A 23,820-nucleotide genomic window follows, 5' to 3' on the forward strand; every position below is an offset into this window, starting at 1 on the left:
GTTCGGCCACGTCTGCCCAATGGAGGCGGATCGGCTGCCCATCGGCTTCTCTGGCAATCCAACGTACTGCACCCAAGAAAAGCTGGACAAAACAAATCGAGGAGGACCTGAGGTTCCGCCGACTCGACCTCATTCAGGCAAAGATCGCTGCCACTTTAGTTGCTCATTTATATCATCTCCTGGACAAACAAGGATTAGTACAGACTCACTCAACACCGCATTCATTGCACCACACTTCCACTGTAATGTGTTGTTGGGTTACCCCTAACCCATGGGACAAACATCTATGAAGGGAAACACTTAAAAGAAATGTAAATTCTACAAAACAACCACACATTAAACATCACAAAATTACTCAATTTGCTACAAAAAAAGACACAAAACAACTAAAACAAATATACAGACTGAAGACAAAGACGTAGAGTCCAGAAGTTATGGAACAATAAGTCAACCTGGTTTCCAGACTGTTGTGATAGAAAGATACTTTAAAAAAGCTTCTTAGCTGATTTATTCTTGTTAATCATTTATTAATCGACCTCGACACTGCTTTAATCACATCAGTAGTTGTTTATTGATTTGCATTCAACTTTATAGTCGTTTAAACAAGTCAACAGATCAACAGACTTTGTGGTAATTTGTTTCAGAGGGGCTATTTGTGTGACCCTGCCAAATAAAGTAATGAAAGCCGCTGTTTTTTTGTGTCATAAGAGGTTGTCTGAGCTGATCAGGATGCAAAATAAATGCAGTGTCATCCCAAAACGAACACCAAAATAACCTTGTGTACAGAAACCAAACCTCAGCTGCTCCACTCCTCCCACCTCGACACAAGTGGACGCATTCAGCAGCACAAAAGGACAAACAAACTGGCCTCTAAGCCGGTGTTTCCACACAACACAGAGGTCGTGTATGTTGTGCACAGGTGGAAATGCATCAGTTAACTGAGGACCAAAGATGCCAAATGGACATAAAAACAAGCTAAACAAAAGCAAATAACTGACCTTCAGCACTGAAGTGAAATGAACTGTGTAGATTGATTGGTAGTAAAAAATAGTGTGCAGAATAGTGTGTTTGTAATACTTCTTCTTCCGCAGCAATACGAGAACTGGAGGCCAAACCAGCCTGATAACTACCAGACATCTGGAGAAGACTGTGTGGTGATGATCTGGCATGAGAACGGCCAGTGGAACGATGTACCCTGCAGCTACCACCTGCCATTCACCTGCAAGAAGGGCCCAGGTATGTTGGCTTTTAGCTCTCACAGCTGCTCCAGTGTGTGGACACACCCTGAACGCTCAATTCAATAACACTTTATTAATCCCCGAAGGGAAATTACATCACTGCAGTGTAAATTATGATTAAAGAAATTATATTGTTATAGATGGATAACGAAAGTAAATAACAATCAGCTGACAAACATGTAGAAAGTCGAAGTGTAGCAGAGAGGCGGGACAGATGTCTTCAGAGGTCTCCGTCAGTGGGTAGGGGAGGTGTTTCCATAGCTTTGCAACAACTGAGCTGATGATGTCACACACGGTTACCGCTCTGTCTGCGGTCTCTGTCTGCCCGGATAGTCTTAAAGCTGAGCAGAGAGCTGTTAGAGCTGTTCCTGCAGCCAGGTACAGGATTACACCATCTGTTGTTAACCAGCTCTGTGATCCTCCTCCTTTACTTTTACCACTCTGTCTGCGGTCTCTGTCTGCCCGGATAGTCTTAAAAATCTGTGTTTTTTCTTTAGAAGTTCCTAAAAGATGCAAAGGAACGCTCTTTGTGTCCAGGAGCTGCTGCAGCCGGCTGCCACTTTAATACAAACTCTAACTGACTCCGTCTGGACACCAAAGGGCAGGAAGAACAAACAGATTAACTCTAATGACAAAGTCACCCTGTCAAGTTGTTCACGCAGATGTTTTGTTAAAACAGTTGTCTGGTGACGCATTCCGGCAGACGTGAGCATGTTTTTTCTCATTTGTCAAATATTTTCTCTCTCCCACTTGTGGCCCAATTGTTGAAAAACGCACGCTAAAGTGCCCTCTTGGGAGCCAAAACTCGCTAAAATGTCCTATTGGAAGGCAAAAATGCATGCTAAACTGCCTTCAAGTGCCCCCATAGGAGCCAAATCATGTGCTAAACTGATTTCAAGTGCCCCCATGGGAGCCAAATTGTGTGGTAAACTGCCTTCAAGTGCCCCCATGGGAGCCAAATTGTGTGCTAAACTGCCTTCAAGTGCCCCCATGGGAGCCAAATCGTGTGCTAAACTGCCTTCAAGTGCCCCCATAGAAGCCAAATCGTGTGCTAAACTGCTTTCAAGTGCCCCCATGGGAGCCAAATTGTGTGCTAAACTGCCTTCAAGTGCCCCCATGGGAGCCAAATCGTGTACTAAACTGCCTTCAAGTGCCTCCTTGGGAGCCAAAACGTGTGCCAAAGTGCCCTCAAGTGCCCCCATGGAAGTCAAAACGCGTGCTAAAGTGCCCTCTTGGGAGCCAAAATGCGTGCTAAAGTGCCCTCAAGTGCCCCCATGGGAGCCAAAACGCGTTCTAAACTGCCTTCAAGTGTCCCCATGGGAGCCAAAATGCGTGCTAAAGTGCCCTGAAGTGCCCTCTTGGGAGCAAAAACATGTGCTAAAGTGCCCTCAAGTGCCCCCTTGGGAGCCAAAACTCATGCTAAAGTGCCATCAAGTGCCCCCAGGGGAGCCAAAACGCGTGCTAAAGTGCCCTCAAGTGGCCTCTTGGGAGCCAAAACGCGTGCTAAACTGCCTTCAAGTGCCCCCAAGGGAGTCAAAACACATGCTAAAGTGCCCTCTTGGGAGCCAAAACTCGCTAAAAGGTCCTATTGGAAGGCAAAAATGCCTGCTAAAGTGCCCTCAAGTGCCCTCTTGGGAGCCAAAACACGTGCTAAAGTGCCCTCAAGTGCCCCAATGGGAGCCAAAACGCGTGCTAAAGTGCCCTCAAGTGCCCCCATGGGAGCCAAAACGCGTGCTAAAGTGCCCTCAAGTGCCCTCTTGGGAGCCAAAATGCGTGCTAAAGTGCCCTCAAGTGCCCCCATGGGAGCCAAATCCGATCCTTTCAGCGCCATGTGACCCCACTGACAGTTTGCAGCCTTCATTGTCGAACCAAAAACAACTAAGAGCCGTCAAAATGTTAATGAATGTTTGGAAGTGTTACGGCTTTTTACTGAAATAAGTCAGTTAAATCAACGCCGTGCGGTCTCTGGCTTTGTCTTCAGTGTCCTGTGGGGCTCCGCCAGAGGTGGAAAACGCTCACATGTTTGGGAACAGGAGGCTTGAGTACCCCGTCAACTCCATCATCCGCTACCAGTGCAACCCAGGATTCAGACAGCGCCACCCACCAGTGGTACGCTGCCAAGCTGACGGACAGTGGGAGAAACCCCAAGTGGAATGCACTGATGGTGAGAGACATCCGGTGTTTTACGTAGTCTTTTAAGTAGGGCTGGGCAACGATTTAAAATTTTAATCTAATTTATCACAATTAATCACATTTGTACGTAAAATCCAAAAATGAATCCAAAAGTAGTGTATTGCTTTTAGCATTTAGTTTTATTTTAAATGTGCTGCCATACGAATGAAAGTGCCATAACATTTGTTGTGCAAACACACTTTTAACATCAGCATCTTTCTGTAGTTTTTATGTAGAAGCCTCGCTCCACTGTCTGTTTCCTTGAATGACTTGCTGCTATCAGTTGTGTGTTTTGCCTTTAAGTGATATTTTAGACTGGAACTACTACGCTGAGAAGACAATTCAACTTGGCTGTAAATGAAGGAGTTTTTAAAAAATTTTATTTTGAAATACGTGCTTTTATGTTGAAACAAGTAAAACAGGAAGTAGCGCCGATTAGCTCCGTGAGCTTCACACAAAGGCTGTGTTCGAAACTGCATACTCATCGATCAGACAGTATGCAGAGCGTTTACCCATAATGCATTTCGCTCTTGCCCGAGCCGAAATCAGCCGGCCTGAAGCTGATTTCTCTTAAGCTCTAAACTCTGTAAACTTTAGCAACATTTGAAACATTTTCAGGTGAGAAAGTAGTTGTTTAGATCCCCAACGTGTTGAAAATCCGACAAAATACCGACTGTTTACAATTTTGTTCTGACGAGTTTGGCGCTACTAAAGCTAGCCGCAGTGAGCAACGCACTTCTGGTTATTTTCACAAAATAAAATACCCGTTGCCTTTTATCATAGGGAAAGCCATTACGATACAATTGGTGCTTTTGTTTTGAAAACCTACCCTAGTTGTAGCTAGCTTGAAACTGCCGTTTTGACAGGAAATGACGATCGGCGACGTCAAGTTGCGTTGCATCTTGGGTAGTTTGAGTATGAGTAGTAACCTCATGATGCATACCCAACATTTCAGAGAATCTAGTATGCATCCGTGAAAAAAGTCAGTATGAGTAGTATGAGTAGTAGAAGAAGTATGCGGTTTTGAACACAGCCAGAGACAGAGGAGCAACTGTAGCGGTGATGTCCAACTTTAAAATGAAAATGGCCGAGTAAAAGTTCCGTACCCTTCTCCATGTTTGGTGGATCCGCCGATTACTTTCTTTTCCGGTTCCACAGCAGACAGCAGCAGACTTTTACAAAATAAAACCTGCGTTAATGGGCGGTAAAATATTTATCGGCGTTAAATAATTAGCAAGTTAACACGATAATAACGAGTTAACTCGCCCAGCCCTACTTTTAAGTGTGTTATTTTCTGGAAATAATTGACATTTGTTTTGCTTTTCCCCCCCTTGGCTGCAGTGAAAGCCAGAAAAAGATTACAGCGCAGGAGCGGCAGGAGTCCAGCTGCCAGCAGCACTAAGAAGTAAAAGAAAAACTTAGTATTTAAAAAAGAACAGTAATCGACCACAGAAATCCATTCACGTGAAGATGTTTTGAAGAAATAAGTTGCTCAAATCCCCACATGACTGGTGAGACATCATGGTAATGTGATTTTTGTTTGTCCCATCCCCTGCCCCGACTAATATATTTTAGATTTATATATGTATGGTCATTTTATCGCTCTAAGTTCATTTTCAGTGCGTGTTTTGTGATATGATTGTTTAGTGAAGTCATTGCTGGTAATTGCTGTTGGAAGGTATCACACAGATGGAAAGCTTCCAGAGGTTGGTATCTATAAAGGAATTTTCAAATCAACCATCAATTTTGTCACCATACAGCACACCTTTTTGTCACATCTGTTGGATGAAATACAGATGTAAAGCTTTTAAATCGAAGCTGTGGTAATATTTGTGGTTGTTCACCACAAATATTGGATCTCCCCCCTAAAACTTAAGTTTGCTTTAATCTTACATATGAATTTATTAATTTCAGAGTTGATTGTAGGCCAATTTTAGCACCTCTTCTCTTAGCCCTGCACCAGTCTTTGTATTTAGATTTGTTTGAGTAAGAAACATAAATACTAGATGATAACAGCTGGAGGACAATCACACCAGCGTCTCCGGCACAGAATAAACATTTGTGCTCAAATATTGATTTAAGCATAACGGTGATGATTAAAACTAAAAAAAAAAACAAACAGCAAACATGGAATAACTAAATAAAATCTGTTTAAAGTTTAACCGCCTTCGTGATGGTTTCATCTGATAGTTGAGCCTTTTTAAAGCTTAATAAATAAACTTCGCCCTCTGCATAGTAATTTCATAATCTCTTATTCATGGTGCTGGTATTCTACAAGAAGCAAACAAATAATTCATGGACATGCTCAGCATAATAGAACAATTTGAGTCTTGAGAGGCTTCACCAGTCGATGTAAAAGATAATTAGAAGAAAATGTAACTACAGAGAAAGTAACCAGCTTGTAAAAACGATATTTTGCACCTTTTATTTATTTATTGAGGCTCCTCTGGGTTGAGTCAGTGATTTTACTTCGATCTGTTCTGTTGAAACCACAACAGCATTAGCAACACAACCCCCCCCCCCCCCCAATCTCTCATATTTATAGGATAACATGCTCCAGACCTGCAGTTTGTCATGGTGGCCGGTTTGAGTATTTAGTTGTCTGTGTGCCTTCACTGATCACTCTCCACAACACTGTGCAGTGCACGGTTTCTGTGTGGAGCAAGTGTGATGATCATGTTTCGTGATTGTAACCTCAGAGGAAATAACCTCGTTGTGTAAACCTCCAACTTTGACTGCTTTCATTTGTGCACTTGTGTTATGTCACTGTTGCTGTATGTGGGGGGCTGTGCCTCTTTCTAACATGTTGTCACCTGCTGCATAATAATAAACCAAAGACTGATAATTCACTGTCAAAGCTGCACGTGTGTCTCTGCTGTGGCTCTGTTTTATTCACTCGCTGACAAGATAAGAGCAGTTAATCCCTCCAGTTGATTTATTAACTCCATCAGGTTAACTATGAATGTCTTTCTGAGGTCTTCTTGATGTCTTAGTGAGATATGATCAGACTAAAGTCAGAAGTGAATCGTTTAAAGTCCCTCTCCAGCAGTTATTAATCGACTAAAAACCTATCTGTGGTCCTCCAAATTGTGCATTTATCACAATTTACAAAGAATAAAAACTATCATTGCCTTAAAATGGCCCAGTTTAAGCACATGTTTTTCCTAATTTATTGTGTGAATATGCTAATTCAGCCCTGCGCACAGCTCTATTAAAAGAGAAGCTAGCGCAAACTAGGAGGGGAAGTTAGCTACAGACTAGGAGGGGAAGCTAGCACAAGCTAGGAGGGGAAGTTATCTACAGCCTAGGAGGGGAAGCTAGCACAAGCTAGGAGGGGAAGTTAGCTACAGGCTAGGAGGGGAAGCTAGCACAAGCTAGGAGGGGACGTTAGCTACAGGCTAGGAGGGGAAGCTAGCACAAGCTAGGAGGGGAAGCTAGCTACAGGCTAACTGTAGCTCCCAGGAGGACCTAGTCCTGGTTACTAGCAGCCTACAGCCCCCGCTAGCGCGGAGCTAAGCTTTTCTCATTGCTTCTGTTAGCTCCTCATTTCACCAGTTGCTCACAGTGAATGCAAATCAACCCCGAAGCCCCAAAAATAGTCAGCACTGGTTCCTCCAATGTGGATCATAAAGTCTATCATAGGTGGTTCAAGGCTGTTATCTCCAGTTTTAGCATTGATGGGTGATTTAACTCATGATGTGTCTTTTAGTGTAAAAAAAAAACAAAAACTCATCTGGGACATGTTATTATGGTTTATTTTTAGCAGAGGGGGACTGCAAAGCCACTTAATTTATGCTGATGCACTTGACATTTTCAGTTGATCAGATGTTGAAATTTTCAATCTCCTAATTTAATCATAATAAAATCTTGGAAATATGTTAGCCTACAGAGACCTGTTGAGCATATTGTGCTTGTCTTGGAGAGCCTCATATATACATACTGTATACATCATGTATATGTATTATATTGGTCTACCAAAAATCAACACCCTCTTCCTTAAATAAAATATGTAAAACATGACAGTGCTGTAGAGCTTTACTGAGGTTTTGATCATTTTTAAGAAAGATCAAAAGGAATCAAATGGCTTTCAGCTGACATGCAGAGGTGGAAACATCAATGCTGAGTGACAGGCTCAAGCTTAGTTAAAGTAAATAAAAAATGTATTCCACCAAAGTGTCAGATCAAATGCAAAAAAAAGGTACACAAGCACGACATTTTCAAGACAAAGCTCTGGTGAAATAACTGTCTTTTACCGGGTAAAACAGGCAAATAAATTGAGATGGATTAAAAGAAACGTCTTTATTAGTTTCATCCCTGCCCGACATTGTCTTATTTACTGTTTTATGGCACCAAAGTGTTTGTACTCATCTCAGTTATTGCTAATAAAGACACTTGAGTCGGGACCTCTTTTAAAAGATTTGTGTTTCTACTCCATCTGTATGAGTTTTACATGCGTGTAACTGCAAAGATCAGCGAGCCTTTCATCGCTCCAGGAGGGTCCCCGCCCCGATGCCCCAGGTGCAGACAACAATCGTGTCTTTCAGCTGTTCGCGGAGTCCTAAAGAGCCCCGTGTTGGTGGAAGCAGTCGAAGTAAACAGGACAGAGCACTGACTCATAGGAATAATAAAATTACGCTAAATTTCTGTTTGCCCAGCAGGGCGGGTTGCACATGGCGTCAGCATTCCCCCGTCTCTCAATGGGGTTCTTTTAAGGATCTCCTGCACCACTCCCTCCAAAACACCAGCTCGGCCCCTGGGACCTCTGCATGAATCCTTCTCCTTCTTGCACCTGTTAATAGAGAGTGTTTGGAACCTGTTGCGTGTTGTTAATCAGCAGAAAAATATAGAGTCCTGTCAGACATTCCAGTTTGCTTTGTACATTTTCGTTCGTCAGATCTGTTTACAGATTTAGACAATTTGCTGAATCTCTGACAGTGTAAATGAAGACCAAACTGAGATCATTCTGTTTGGGAGCAAAGAGAAGAGGGTCAGCGTTGGTAAATATCTTGAGACTCTGGACCTTACAATCACTGATCAAGTTGGTAAATTGGGAGTGTTGATAGACTCAGATCTGACTTTCAGCAGCCACATCAAAGCTGTCACCAAGGCAGCTTTTTACCATCAGAAACATCAACAGAATTAAAGGTTTCCTCTCCCAAACAGACCAGGAGAAACTCATCCATGCATTCATCTCCAGCAGACTCCATCACTGTAACGCTCTTTTAACTGGACTTCCCACAAAGAGCATCAAACATCTGCAGCTCATCCAGAACGCTGCTGCTGGAGTTTTAACCCGGACTAAGAGATCTGAACACATCACAGCAGCTTTAAAATCTTTACTCTGGCTTCCAGTCAGTCACAGAATAGATTTTAAAAGCCTGCTGATGGTTTACAATCTGTGATCTGTTCAGAGAATATAAAGCCAGCAGAGCTCTGAGATCCAAGGACTCAGGTCAGCTGGTCCAGTCCAGAGTCCAGACTAAACATGGAGAAGCAGCATTTAGCTGTTATGCCGCAAACAAGTGGAACAAACTGCCAGTGGAGATTAAACTTTCACCAAATGGAGACATTTTTAAATCCAGGTTAAAGACATTTCTGTTGCTTGTTTTTAAATTCATTTAAATGATTTTATTTGTTTCTCTTTATATTCTTTTATGTATTTTTAATAGGGCTGGGCGAGTTAACTCGTTATTATCGCGTTAACTTGTTAATTATTTAACGCCGATAAAAATTTTATCGCGCATTAACGCAGGTTTTATTATAGTAAAAGTCTGTTGCTTTCTGCTGCGGAACAGGAAAAGAAAGTAATCGGCGGATCCACCAAACATGGAGAAGGGTACGGAACTTTTACTCGGCCATTTTCATTTTAAAGTTCTTCCAGACGGCGGAGTCGACAGAACCAAAGTCATCTGTAAACTCTGCCAAGTTGAATTGTCTTCTCAGCGTAGTAGTTCCAGTCTAAAATATCACTTAAAGGCAAAACACACAACTGATAGCAGCAAGTCATTCAAGGAAACAGACAGTGGAGCGAGGCTTCTACATAAAAACTACAGAAAGATGCTGATGTTAAAAGTGTGTTTGCACAACAAATGTTATGGCACTTTCATTCATATGGCAGCACATTTAAAATAAAGCTAAATGCTAAAAGCTATACGCTACTTTTGGATTCATTTTTGGATTTTGTGTACAAATGCGATTACTCGTGATTAATCAGGGAAATCATGTGATTAATTAGATTAAAAAATTTTAATCGTTGCCCATCCCTAATTTTTAATCCTTCTTCCACTCCCTGTTGCAATGCTTTTATTTTATGTGAAGTACTTAATTGTTTTGTAAATGAAATATGCTACAAATAAACTTGATTTGATTTAAAGAAAAATAAATCTCAAAATACTCAAGGCAAACACTGCATTGCACAGACAGAGATTCCTCTGGGAATGAATGGACTCCTGGATGAGTCACATACATACACACACAGAAGTGTGTGGAAATGAGGCGTCTTTCCTATGGGAATCGATATAATCTTCAATATGTGTGCAAAACTCCCCCTTCTGTATTTTTCCAGTGCAGATGTTCCTTTGGAAATGTAGAAAATGCTCAATTTTGTGCTCTATTTCAGACAGACTGCACTCCGTGCCAGGAATTTAAAAAGCAGGCAAATTAACCGCTCCAGTCAAACCGATCGCTGCCTCATTATTACATTTTCAAATGATGGGTTCATGACATATTTAGTTAAACTTGGTGTTGAATTGACAGGTACATGTGTAACATACAGAGTGTGTGCCCAGCAGCTCGTAAATCTTTTGAACATGCAGGTCAAATACCCAGCTATTTTCTCGTTTTTCTTATGTATCTATGGTCCTGTTTTCCATACAAACGTGCCATAAAACTGGATTTTACTCACGTTGAACACAAAAGAATAAAGTCTGATAAGTTATACAGAATTACAGCAAAGGTAAAGCTGTGTGAAAACAAAGTGTGATATTATGGAGCCCTCTTAGTGGAAAGAGCATCGTTCATAAACTGTCAATTCAATCTTTAAATATGAATATAACAGTGAAAGATAAATCAGAGGCAGTGGTTTCAGACTGTTTCAGTTAAAGAAACATTCAAACATTTGGAAGTGTAGATATTTAATTTGCTATAAATTATGGGAACTTTAAAGGTCAATTTTCTAAACATCAAACAGAATTTAACTGCACCTCAAAGAAGTTATTCAATCAGATTAAAAGATTCTCACACAGGTGCAGTTTAAGGGAAGATGGAGTAAAGTTTAATCATGGAGTCCTAATCTTATTTAAACTATTAAATTGATTGTTCTTTAACTGGATAACAGCTGTAAATCATTTTAAATGATGTTTTTTCTTAGATTTTTGGTGGCAGATATCCCCATTTCCATTTGATATTTTCAAAATATATCAAATGAATTGATGAAATGGCAGTCAGAGTCAATGTAGACGCTTTTCGGATTGAAAGACAGTCTTGTCTTCACCTTTGGGTGCAAATGATTAAAGTCTTGAAACACCACTGGGACGTAGACCAAAAACAAGTGTTACACCATAGTGATAAAGTGGCATGAATTATGTGTAGGAGGCCATCTTGATTCAGTAGTTATAAAAAGGTATATTCCTTTATAAACCTGGTGTTTGAGGAAAGTATGATTTTCATCTTTAATATAATTGTAATTCCAGATGTGTGTGAGATAATAGTTGGACCCACACAAAAGAGAGACAAGGGCCCGGACAAGACATCTGCGGGTCCCTGTTGTGGGTCCCTTTCAAATAATAATGCCATTACCTATTTATATTGATTCATTTCATGAAGTATCCCGAGCATCATGACATTTTCCTTACTATAGATCCTTATTCTGATGTTCACACTACTAAACTTTGCTGATAAAATTTAATTAATTAATACTCGAACAAAAATTGTAAAGTTTGGCGATGCGGAACCAAAGTTACCAAACTCTGTTTTCGGTCGGACAACAAACGATGAGTTCCTGTGATGCCCTCTCTGGCTGGATAAAGATGGCTTTCCCAGAGTTTTTAGCTATATAAATTAAGTTGTATAATACTTAATAATCGATTCGAGACACCGACCAAGTCCAGTGTACGTACACAATTATTTTATTGTCGAAATGACTCGTAAAATCCTTCGAAAGTCACCGAGTTTAGCGGGTAAATAGGCTAACCGATGCTAACAGACTGGGAGTTAATGCCTGGAAAACACCATCAACCACCGTCACCGGCGCCTCTAACGGCTCATAAAAATCGTTCTTGTATTAAACTAAAACAGTAAGAAATTATCATGCTCCACAAGCCTTTTCTGTTCGGCTCACAGATGAGCTAAACAGAAACGGTTGTGTGTGTTGGCCACCGATGCGTTTTCCTGCGTTACAAGTTAGACTGACTGAAGGCAGCTTCTTAAAGATTTCACACATTTATTTCAACTTTACGTGTATTTTTAGCGTAACAACGGCATGCATCTTGAAGTATTACATCGTATGACTCATTCACTATGAATACAAGGTCAAGAACAAATGTAACCCATTTATTTAACAAGTTTTTGTATAATTTTGCAGTTTTTTCCTTCTTATTGTCAAACTGTTTTGAGTTCAGCTGCAGTGTAGCAACTATAACTGACATGTTACTGTATTTATGTTGAATAAATGTGAGCATTTAAGTCCCCTGCACAGTTTGAAAATTAATATTTGAACACAGCCTGAACCCTCTCAGACGAGCTTTCTGTCCTTTCTTTAAGGAGTCTTCAGGAACAGTTCTCCAGGCTTCTTGAAGGACATCCCAAAGCTCTTCTTTGGATGTGGGCTGCCTTTTGTTGCGTTCTCTGCCAACATGATCCCACACTGCTTCAGTAATGTTGAGCTCCGGGCTCTGGGGAGGATTCATCCCTCCATCAGACCTGCTGCCACTGATTTTCAGCCCACTTCTTGTGTCCTTTGGCACAGCTCAGCCTTTTCTCCCTGTTTCCCTTCCTTAAGAACGGCTTCCTGACAGCCACCCTTCCATGGAGCCCATTTCTGATGAGGCTTGGGCCAACAGCAGATGGATCAGCTGAAGGTCCAGATGCATCTCTCAGCTCCTGTGTCAGGTCTTTGCTGGATGTTTTCCTCTTTCTTAAGGACATCACTTTCAGATCCTGTTCATCTGCTGTAGATAGTTCTTTAGGCCTGACACTTCTTCTTCTGTCCTCCACTTGTCCAGTTTCCTCAAATGTTTTAAGGACACACTGCACACCATGCTGAGATATGCCAAGTTTTCAGCTAACAGCTCTTTGGGAATCACCTTGTTGCTGCAAAAATCCTGTTTTCTGTCTGTCACACTGTGTTATCTTTGCTGTTTTTCACAGATGCAACTAAAGAAATGGGAACAAATTATGTGTCTCTGTGACAGGCTGCTGGGAACAAAGTGCCTAAAGATCCAATTTAAAATGGCTTCTTTGCTAAGTTGTCTGTTAGGAGCATTTTCTCTGCCTGAATGATTCACAGGTCAAAGTTAAGTGGCTTAACAAAGAAAAAGACACATCAGGTACGAGGACTGGACTGAAAAGGAGTGAAAAAGCAGCAAATGTCCAAAGAAAACCTTTGACAGACAGCTTCAGAAAGCCGGAGAACTATTGCTCAAAGCCACTTTAAAAGATTACAAGAAAGTCTGACTGCTTGGAAGGAAAATATGAAGAAATGACAGTAATTGCACATTAATTGAAATAGAATCTCCACCTTTTTCATCCTTTAGCCAAAGCAGTGTGTTGGACTGATCCTTTGCAGTTGTAGCTACTGTTAACACCTGCTCAGAATCAATACCTTGTGTATATAGACCTTATATCTCCTCCTCGTGTCATCGTCCGTCTCAGCTGAGGAGGTGCAGAGATGAGGGGTGAGGAAGACAAAAGCACTTTACTAAATAAACCAAGCTTACTTTGGATGAGCTGCACGCCTCACGCTTCACCTCTCAGCGGAGAGTCAGATCCCTAAAAATGTCAAATTCTAAATAAATAAAAAAACAGTTCTTACCTTTGATTTGATCATAAAAGCTTGATGACTCAGTCAAACTGACCCTTTTTCAAGACGTTTTAACCATAAAGTGAGTAAGTGCTCGAATAGAATTTTTTTAAAATCTTTTTAAAATTTTTAATTTAATTTAATTTTTTTTTTAATTTTAATTACATTTTTTTAAATTTTAATTTAATTTTCTTAAATTTTAATTTAATTAAAAAAAAATGTATTTAAATTTTTTTATAAAATAAATATTTTCATTTTGAATGTCACGCGTAGCACAAGTGCATTTTGTTTACTTTTGAGTCGACTGTTTTATATCTAACAGATGAGACCAACTTATCTATTTGCTCTAATTTAAATGTTAATCTCTGATGATTTGTTGCACCTCCTTTACATGTTTTGTTTGTACGTATTGGACCATAATTTTACCCGCGTTAGGGGTTAAAATGTCTCCTTTGAACCTGGAGTGAGGCTCAGAAACCAAAGCTAAAACTGTGAAATACTTGGTACTGATGTGCCTTTTATTCTTGTTTTTCTGTCACATTTCGTAGATAAACTCTGCTGATGTCATGCTTTTATGCACTGGCTGATCTGATGATAATTAAGACTACAAGAATGGTTAACAGAAAGTCAATCAAATCAAAAATAATTCAGGATTGATTGTAGAAACGGCCCCCCAGGCTGTTGCCCTCGGTTCCATGGCAGCTGTGACCTGAGCTTTATCTTCCTCTGCAGGTTGATGGCCTGCCTCCTTCCTCCCGTCCCGTCTGATCTCACCTCCTTTCTGACGGCGTCGCTTCCTCGCGGCTTCGCCGTTGGGCCGTCGCAGCTCTGCCAGGGCAGGTTGGGGCTGTGGTGGGTCGGCCGCCCGCTGCAGGCTGGTTCCCTGCTGGGGAGGGAGGGGGACGCAGAGTGGGCCTCCGAGCGTCGCCGCGACCCGGCGGTCCACAGCCGAGGCAGCGAGCCCGGAGCGGCTCAGACCGGCAGCTCAGAGGAGGAAAAGGTAACTTTGGTGCTTTGATCCGTTAAAATGTTTGACTTGACAGATCCAGATGGTTCTTTTATGTAAAAAGAACAAACAGACGCCTCATCTTTCAGAGAGAGTTTTTTTTAGTTTAAGCTTCATAGAAAAGTGTCTTTGCTCAAACATGAAGGGGTTAAATCCACAAATCCACCTCTTAAATTCCTGTCTGCTGATGTATCGTCAAAAACAGACGAATACTAATAAGGAATTACTCTATAAGCAAGAATTACGAACAGTGCGGAGTATCGAAAGCCTTGAAATATGTTTGAACTCAAAATAAATGGAAGAAATACTTGAAAAAAAATGCCTGTTGCCTTTGTAAATGTCAGCTGAGCCTTTACTCGATGAAGCCCGTGAGTTTTTCTGTTCTGGTGGGCCGAACATTTCAAAAAGCTTCATAAAAAGCTAACAATTTAAACCCAGAAGCGCCTCAGGTTCCACACCATGGCTGTGTTCGAAACCACATACTACATACTGCATACTACATACTACATACTGCATACTGCATACTACATACTACATACTACATACTACATACTGCATACTGCATACTACATACTACATACTGCATACTACATACTGCATACTACATACTACATACTGCATACTGCATACTGCATACTACATACTACATACTGCATACTGCATACTACATACTGCATACTACATACTGCATACTGCATACTGCATACTACATACTGCATACTGCATACTGCATACTACATACTGCATACTACATACTGCATACTGCATACTACATACTACATACTGCATACTACATACTGCATACTGCATACTACATACTGCATACTACATACTGCATACTGCATACTACATACTACATACTGCATACTACATACTGCATACTACATACTGCATACTGCATACTGCATACTACATACTACATACTGCATACTGCATACTACATACTGCATACTACATACTGCATACTGCATACTGCATACTACATACTGCATACTACATACTGCATACTGCATACTACATACTGCATACTACATACTGCATACTACATACTGCATACTACATACTACATACTGCATACTGCATACTACATACTGCATACTACATACTGCATACTGCATACTACATACTGCATACTGCATACTACATACTGCATACTGCATACTGCATACTACATACTGCATACTACATACTACATACTGCATACTGCATACTACATACTGCATACTACATACTGCATACTGCATACTGCATACTACATACTGCATACTGCATACTGCATACTACATACTGCATACTACATACTGCATACTACATACTACATACTACATACTGCATACTACATACTGCATACTACATACTACATACTGCATACTGCATACTACATACTGCATACTGCATACTACATACTGCATACTACATACTGCATACTGCATATTACATACTGCATACTACATACTACATACTGCATACTGCATACTACATACTGCATACTACATACTGCATACTACATACTACATACTACATACTGCATACTGCATACTACATACTGCATACTGCATACTACATACTGCATACTACATACTGCATACTACATACTACATACTGCATACTACATACTGCATACTGCATACTACATACTGCATACTGCATACTACATACTGCATACTGCATACTACACAGTAGCGGCTCGTGGTCTGGAAAATAGGCGGGGCAGATGATCTGCGTTATCAAAATGCAAGCTTTTATGGAGCATACGCAATAGGCCAATAGTGAAAATGAGCGAAGAGAAAGTTTGTGAAAGGAATTAATACTGCCTACGTTTCAATTACAGGGAAACTTGTCGCAAAGCATTACCTAGCATGGCTAATTTCATGGCACAATTCAGATGCGCCTTGCTGGACTCGTGTTTTTTTGCCTTTTCCGAAAAATGCTTCATGTCACACACACCGACAGTGCTCCAACCTAAGCTAGCAGACAAGTAACCTACTGTACATGTACGAAGCTGTCAACACATTGTTTACTGTCTCAACATTGCTTTGCTCATCAAGCTAAGATATTTCATTAAATCACTCCCAGTTTCTCATTTTGCAAAGACTTCATTCACAATCACTTAAACTTTGTAAGATACCAACTATAAAGTAAAATCTTTACCTACCACAAACGTGAATCCGGATTAAACAGCCAATATCCTTCATCAAATCCGACATAGTTATCCGTTTTATCCAACAAGTTTGTAGGGGAATTTGGCGGCACTGAAGTTCCCACTGGCTAGATGGGCGGAGTAATATATTTCTTAAACCCTCTGAGTCCTTTCCATGTCCAGGGCAGATGATACACCTGCCCCAATAGCATCTATACAGGCGCGCTAAATGTTACATGATATTATGCTACGTAGGGGCCTACAGTGATTCTGATTGGTAGAATGTGCTCGAGAGTTCGGCTGGGCCGGGCTTAGCTGAGGGCAGCCAGGCATCTGCCCTGGCCAGTGGCCATAGATTTAACGTTAAGCAGCCAGACTGGAGGTAGGCTATATTTCAGCGAAAATAAAAACAGATTCCACTCGCAAAGTCCATCACAAGCCACAATATGGTGTAATACGATTCCCACTGTGATTGAAGTTGAAATAAATATTTTATCTATAATTTATAATTATCTATATTTTATCTATAAAAGAAAGGTTGGGGGTGTGGAAGGCGGGGCTCTGCCCATCCTGCCCAAATACAGCGGCCGCGGCTGATACTACATACTACATACTGTATACTGCATACTACATACTGTATACTGCATACTGTATACTGCATAACACATACTGTATACTGCATACTGCATACTACATACTGCATACTGCATACTACATACTGTATACTGCATACTACATACTACATACTGCATACTACATACTGTATACTGCATACTACATACTACATACTGTATACTGCATACTGCATAGTACATACTGTATACTGCATACTACATACTGCTTACTACATACGACATACTGTATACTGCATACTACATACTACATACTGCATACTACATACTGTATACTGCATACTACATACTACTTACTGTATACTGCATACTACATACTGTATACTGTATACTGTATACTGCATACTACATACTGTATACTGCATACTACATACTGTATACTACATACTGCATACTACATACTGTATACTGCATACTACATACTACATACTGTATACCGCATACTGCATACTACATACTACATACTACATTCTGAATACGGCATACTACATACTGTATACTGCATACTGCATACTACATACTGTATACTGCATACTGCATACTACATACTACATACTACATACTACATACTGTATACTGCATACTGCATACTACATACTGTATACTACATACTGTATACTGCATACTGCATACTACAGACTGTATACTGCATACTACATACTACATACTGTATACTGTATACTACATACTACATACTGTATACTGCATACTGCATACTACATACTGTATACTGCATACTACATACTACATACTGTATACTGCATACTACATACTGTATACTGCATACTGCATACTACATACTGTATACTACATACTACATACTGTATACTGCATACTGCATACTACATACTGTATACTGCATACTACATACTACATACTGTATACCGCATACTGCATACTACATACTACATACTACATTCTGCATACGGCATACTGATCGATCAGAGAGTATGCAGAGTGTTTACCCACAATGCATTTTGCTCCTGCCCGAGCCGAAATCAGTCGGCCTGAAGCTGATTTCTCTTAAGCTCTAAACTCTGTAAACTTTAGCAACATTTGAAACATTTTCAGGCGAGAAAGTAGTCGTTTAGATCCCCAACGTGTTGAAAACCTGACAAAATACCGGCTATTTACAATTTTGTTCTCACAAATTTGGCGCTACTAAAGCTAGCCGCAGTGAGCAACGCACTTCCGGTTATTTTCACAAAATAAAATACCCGTTGCCTTTTATCATAGGTAAAGCCATTACGATACAATTGGTGCTTTTGTTTTGAAAACAGGAAGTGAAGCTACCCTCGTTGTAGATAGCTTGAAACTGCCGTTTTGACAGGAAATGACGATCTGCGACGTCACGTTACATTGCATCTTAGGTAGTTTGAGTATGAGTAGTGACCTCATGATGCATACCCAACATTTCGGAGAATCTAGTATGCATCCGGGAACTTCTCGCTTACTTAAACTTGCATACTAACTCAAAAAGTTAGTATGAGTAGTAGGAGAAGTAGGAGAAGTATGCGGTTTCGAACACAGCCCAAGACTGTGTTGATGCAAACTGTTACACATTCTGTAGGTATACAGGTAGATCGGGGCTTCCTCATCAGTAACGGGGCATTGTCCCGGTCCGTTGTTGAGAACACGGAGCTGAGTCGAAAGACAAAGCTTTAGATGAACTGGTGTGGGTGGCTGGGCTCAGCCTTGGAGACGGGCTGAGGCGCTCACACATCAGGAGGGAGGCTGGAGAAGAGTCGCTGAGGTTTTTCAGGCACATCCAGCCGGGAGGAGACCTGTGCCGGAGCCAGAAGTCCCTGGAGGGGATTATACACTCACCGGCCACTTTATTAGGAACACATGTTCAATTGCTTGTTAACACAGACAGCTGATCAGCCAATCGCATGGCTGCAGCTCAGTGCATTTAGGCATGTAGAGGTGATCGAGACATCTCGCTGAAGTTCAAACCAGGATCAGAATGGGGAAGAACGCGGATTTAAAGGGATAGTTTGCCTCTTTTGACATGAAGCAGAATGACATCCCATACTAGCAACATCATTTATGAATATCTTCTTACCCCCTGCTGCGTCCTGTGAGCAGAGTTCCAGCCTCGTTTTGGTGTTGATGAAGGTAGTCCGGCTAGTTGGCTGGGGTTTAAAAAATAAAGCGTTCTCCAGGAAAAAGTCAGACCTCACAATCGCTTGGCCCTATTTTCTCTCCATCCTTTCGTATCTCTGCCTGCTGTGTAGACCGTGCAGAGCGAGCAGCAAACACCGTAACAGGCGCGGCTGTCCGAAAAAGAGAAAATATCCAGAGAAAATGCCTCGTTGGTGTGAGAGGTCAGAGGAGAATGGGCAGACTGGTTCCAGATGACAGGAAGGCAACAGGAAACTGAGACTACAATTTACACAGAGTCACCAGAACTGGACAAGAGAAGGTTGGAAAAACGCTGCCTGTCTGGATTTCAGCTGGTCGGGTCAGAATGAAAGCATGGATCCATCCTGCCTTGTATCAACGGTTCAGGCTGCTGGTGTAATGGTGTGGGGGAGATTTTCTCTGCACACTTTGGGCCGCTCAAACTGGCTTCTCCAACATGAACAATGAGTTCCCTGGACTCCAACGGCCTCCACAGTCACCAGATCTCAACCCAACAGAGCAGCTTTGGGATGGAACGGGAGATTCTCATCATAGATGTGCAGCCGACACATCTGCAGCAGCTGCCTGATGCTATCATGTTAATATGGAGGAAAAACCTCTGAGGAATGTTTCCAACTTGTTGAAAGCATGTCACGAAGGAGGAGCTGCAGAGTTGGAAGCAGAAAGGATGGAGAGACATTATCACTGAGATGAATCAGAGGCTAAAACAGATAGATTTACAATATTTTTTAACTTGCCACACATTCATCCTACGTTTGGACTCGCAATTCAATACCACAGACAACCAATCATAGTGGTAAAGTTGAATCAATATACATTGACCCTAACCCTCAATAAGTGGCGTGCTGTTTAGCTGAGCTTATGGATTCTGTGGCTCGCCATCGGCCGTCAGAATGAGAGTGAACAGATATCTGAGTGGAAATAAGCACAAAGAGACACAGGAACAGATCCAGCGCCACATTTAGCCGTTTCAATGAAAGCGATAACGATTCACACTTAGATTTAATGTGTTCTTGCACAGTTCTTTGTCCGGTCCAACAAGTGTCGAGACTTTCAGCTCAGTAGGTGTGAGTAATTACGCAAAAAAAAAAAACAGGCAACGGTCCCACCAGGGTGAGATAATACATTATATAATATATATATAGATAATATATAACTTCCATATTTTCAAACTGTTTTTTAATTTGTTTTTTCAATAAAGTATCTATCTATCTATCTATCTATCTATCTATCTATCTATCTATCTATCTATCTATCTATCTATCTATCTATCTATCTATCTATCTATCTATCTCAATCACATAAAGTGCTAATACATAACAAAACACCGCACATTGTTTGAAAAAGGAATGGGAAGAAGTACAATACTTTTTTAGTTTCCCACCCCTTTTTAACTACTCTTCAGTTTGTAAATATCCTAACTACAATACACCTATATAAATATTTGCCATATATACACTTCCTAAATATCTAAATAAATATTTAATCACAAAATAAATATATACTACACACATATCCTTGTAAATATAAATGTAAATATGAATATATATATATATATATATAACTATCCCCTTAACTCCTTTAACTGGTGTTTCATGCATTACTGTAAAGAAATCACCAGAAAATTGAGCTGTAAACAAGCTGCTGAAAGAGATAAAACCTCCTGTGTGCTGCAGCTGACACTCATTAAGTGACGGGCGTAGAGGACAAAATTGTTTTAGATGCTCTTCTAATGACTGCACACTATATTGAGGATTTCTCTGCATCCTTAACTCATTTTCTTCAAGCTAAGAACCCACGCTTTCAGCACATGTTAGGAAGTTGAAGCAAAAAAACCTGCAATTATCACACGTTCGTTGGGGCCTGAATCCCGACTGCACCTGAATCAGGATGAGCAACAACCTGCAGCACCGAGCGCTCTGCTGCAGAGATGCTGCCGCTCATAAGGAGCACATGTTCCTGTTTAACAGCCTGAATCCATCTCGTCTGACTGATTCTTCATAACGAGGCCTCGGTCTTTGTGTCGGCCTCAGACAGAAGCGAAGGCAGTACCCGCGAGTCGCTCTGCTTAATTAAATGCCGACCCCCGTGGGAGGATAACGAATTGGTCCTTGTAATTTTCACCAAATGTTCCACCGAAGAAGAAAGCACCGAGGAACTCCAGTCTGAGGGGCTTCACAGATGAAAAGTGCAGCGCAATCAGCGCTCATTCAAAGCTCTGACTGTCTGCTTGAGTCCATCACGGAGCGAGCGGCTGATCGTTAAGGTGGTAAAAGCATGTAGTGTGACAGTAAAAAGCCTGCTTTGTGTTTTGTAGGCACTGATGGGGGGAGCAGCGGTACAAAAAAGCGTCTGGATCAAGTAAGTAAAGAGGAATTCACACAAGAGTGGAAGAAACAGCTGGAAAAACCATTAAGATCCTTTACTTAAGTAAAAGTAATGTTAAAAATACTCCATTACAGGTGAAAGTCCTGCACCAACAGCAGAATTATTGAATGAACGTGCTACAGATTGACTCTTATATCTGTCAGATTTAAAACTGGCTGCTTATTTATTAGAGTTTCAGCTCATTTTCTGTTATTCAGGCTCCACAATGCTGAACAAAAGAGGGTAAATGGGCCGTACTCGTACAGCTCTTTTCCACTCAAAGCACTTTAACACCACATTCACTCATCTTATCCTTACAGCTAGTGCTTCCTACCACATTCACAGACTGATGCATCAGTAGGAAACGTGGGGTTCAGTGTCATGTGGGGAAGCTGGAGTCGAACCACCGACCGTCCGATTGGTGGGCGACTGCTCTTCTTCCTGAGCCACAGCCGCTATTTGAGCTATTTGTCTTTTTTTCTTTTCTAAAACACTTTATAGGATGTATGAACATGAACCTGCCGACAAAATTTGATTCGATTTTTGACAAAAAAACGAGGAAATGTTTTCTATTTCAGTGCTGACTTCAATTAATAAATGTAAATGTACTTTATTTATACAGCCCTTTACAGGCAATCCTTACGGTGTACCAAAGTGCTTTACAGCAGGTAATAAATAAAGAGAAGAATAAGTAAAAACAAATAAAAACAATAAAAGAACAGTGAAAGCAATATAATACAACAAAATTGATTAAGATAAAATAAGATAAAAGTGTCATCATACTACTGGGTATTAAAAGCCATCCTAAATAAGTAGGTTTTTAGCCTAGATTTAAAGAGGCCCAGGTCAGAAATAAGACGCAGCTGGACGGGGGGCTTATTCCAGAGCCTGGGGGCAGCTTTGGGAAAAGGCTCGCTCACCCCAGGGTTTGTATTCTGAGGACAGGAATGTCCTTTATAGAATTGAAGCCATAAAGAATTGAAAAATAAAGAATAAATGTTGGTTCCAAATCTTTAAAAGTCAACAGAAACCAGCTTTGGTCAAACAGATAAACTAATTGGTCTTTGACTCCAGTAGGAGCTGGACAGACTTTGCCAATCAGAAGTGATTGATCGGGAGGCGGCGCTAAGCCGCTAATCTTACTTAACTGCGCAGGCCCCAGATCGATCCCTCTGACTGATATATTATAGTTATATTTAAGTTAAAAGAACATCTAAAATTAAAGAAATAGTACATTTGAAATATGTGCAAATGTGTTCAACAACCCCTTTGTGATGATTCTGAATTACCCTTAGATGTCACGTGATTGGTTCAGTGTCGGTATTTTGTGCTCTTCGGCTCCCCCTACAGGTGTGGATGTAACACCACGTGCCCTGCACGTGTACAGCCACGTACACGGGAACTTGTTGTCATGTTAAAGAAGCCACAAAGACGCCATGAAAAGCCCACAAAAAATGTTCAGTTCAGTGACAGTAAAGCTCAATCTTGTGGGCTGGAAACTAAAGTTCCCGGGCGCTTCAGGGCAGAAACAAGTCAGAAGCCCCTAGTTTTAAGGTTCACAAACTTCTCCAGTGTTGCTTGAAGTCCACCTACAACCGGAGATTGTTTTCCCCCAGAGCAGCAGCAGCCTCTGCCCTCACTGACACGACTTTAATCTTTTCCTTCGGCCACGACTTCTGTGAGGTCCTTTCCATGATGCTGTCAAAACACATCAAACAACACCGTGAGCCTTGTATTTTCCAACCAAAATGCAAAGAAAATAGGGTTGAAAAAGCCCAATATTTTTACTTTTTGGAGTGTTTTAACCTCCAGATTTTATCACAATTTTAAACTGTCCAAAGACTCTGTTTCTGCTAGTTTTTCTTGAGCCTGATGTGTTTTGCCAACTCTGCCTTCTGCATCTGCACCAGCGTTGCCTCCTGCTCCAGGCGGTGAACTCTGAGGTGTCCTGATAAAAGCTGTCCCAGATTTCTCTCCCACAGAGTGAAAGTGGGGAAAAAAAATTGCACCATTGCATCATGTTAGTTTCTTGTGATGGGCCTTTAAGGAACATAGTCACACAAACCACTAAATAAATTGGTTGTTTTGGCTGGTTATCATAC

At 41.0% G+C, this 23,820-nt stretch overlaps 2 protein-coding genes across 2 annotated transcripts in view; both read left to right on the top strand.

Moving 5' to 3' along the window:
- The window catches only part of LOC142381834 (aggrecan core protein-like), a 34,330-nt gene extending 28,071 nt beyond the window's left edge, over positions 1-6,259 (top strand). Inside the window, exons 17-19 of the mRNA XM_075467093.1 lie at positions 1,092-1,236; positions 3,220-3,402; positions 4,752-6,259. Of these exons, the coding sequence (XP_075323208.1) occupies positions 1,092-1,236; positions 3,220-3,402; positions 4,752-4,819 (396 nt within the window). The 3' untranslated portion in view covers positions 4,820-6,259. The remainder of the gene's footprint in view (positions 1-1,091; positions 1,237-3,219; positions 3,403-4,751) is intronic.
- A 5,152-nt stretch (positions 6,260-11,411) lies between these two features.
- The window catches only part of znf408 (zinc finger protein 408), a 41,037-nt gene continuing 28,628 nt past the window's right edge, over positions 11,412-23,820 (top strand). Inside the window, exons 1-3 of the mRNA XM_075472467.1 lie at positions 11,412-11,519; positions 14,161-14,428; positions 21,669-21,712. Of these exons, the coding sequence (XP_075328582.1) occupies positions 14,165-14,428; positions 21,669-21,712 (308 nt within the window). The 5' untranslated portion in view covers positions 11,412-11,519; positions 14,161-14,164. The remainder of the gene's footprint in view (positions 11,520-14,160; positions 14,429-21,668; positions 21,713-23,820) is intronic.

The sequence above is a fragment of the Odontesthes bonariensis genome, chromosome 1 (genome assembly GCF_027942865.1).
Source record: "Odontesthes bonariensis isolate fOdoBon6 chromosome 1, fOdoBon6.hap1, whole genome shotgun sequence".
Taxonomy (NCBI): Eukaryota; Metazoa; Chordata; class Actinopteri; order Atheriniformes; family Atherinopsidae; genus Odontesthes; species Odontesthes bonariensis.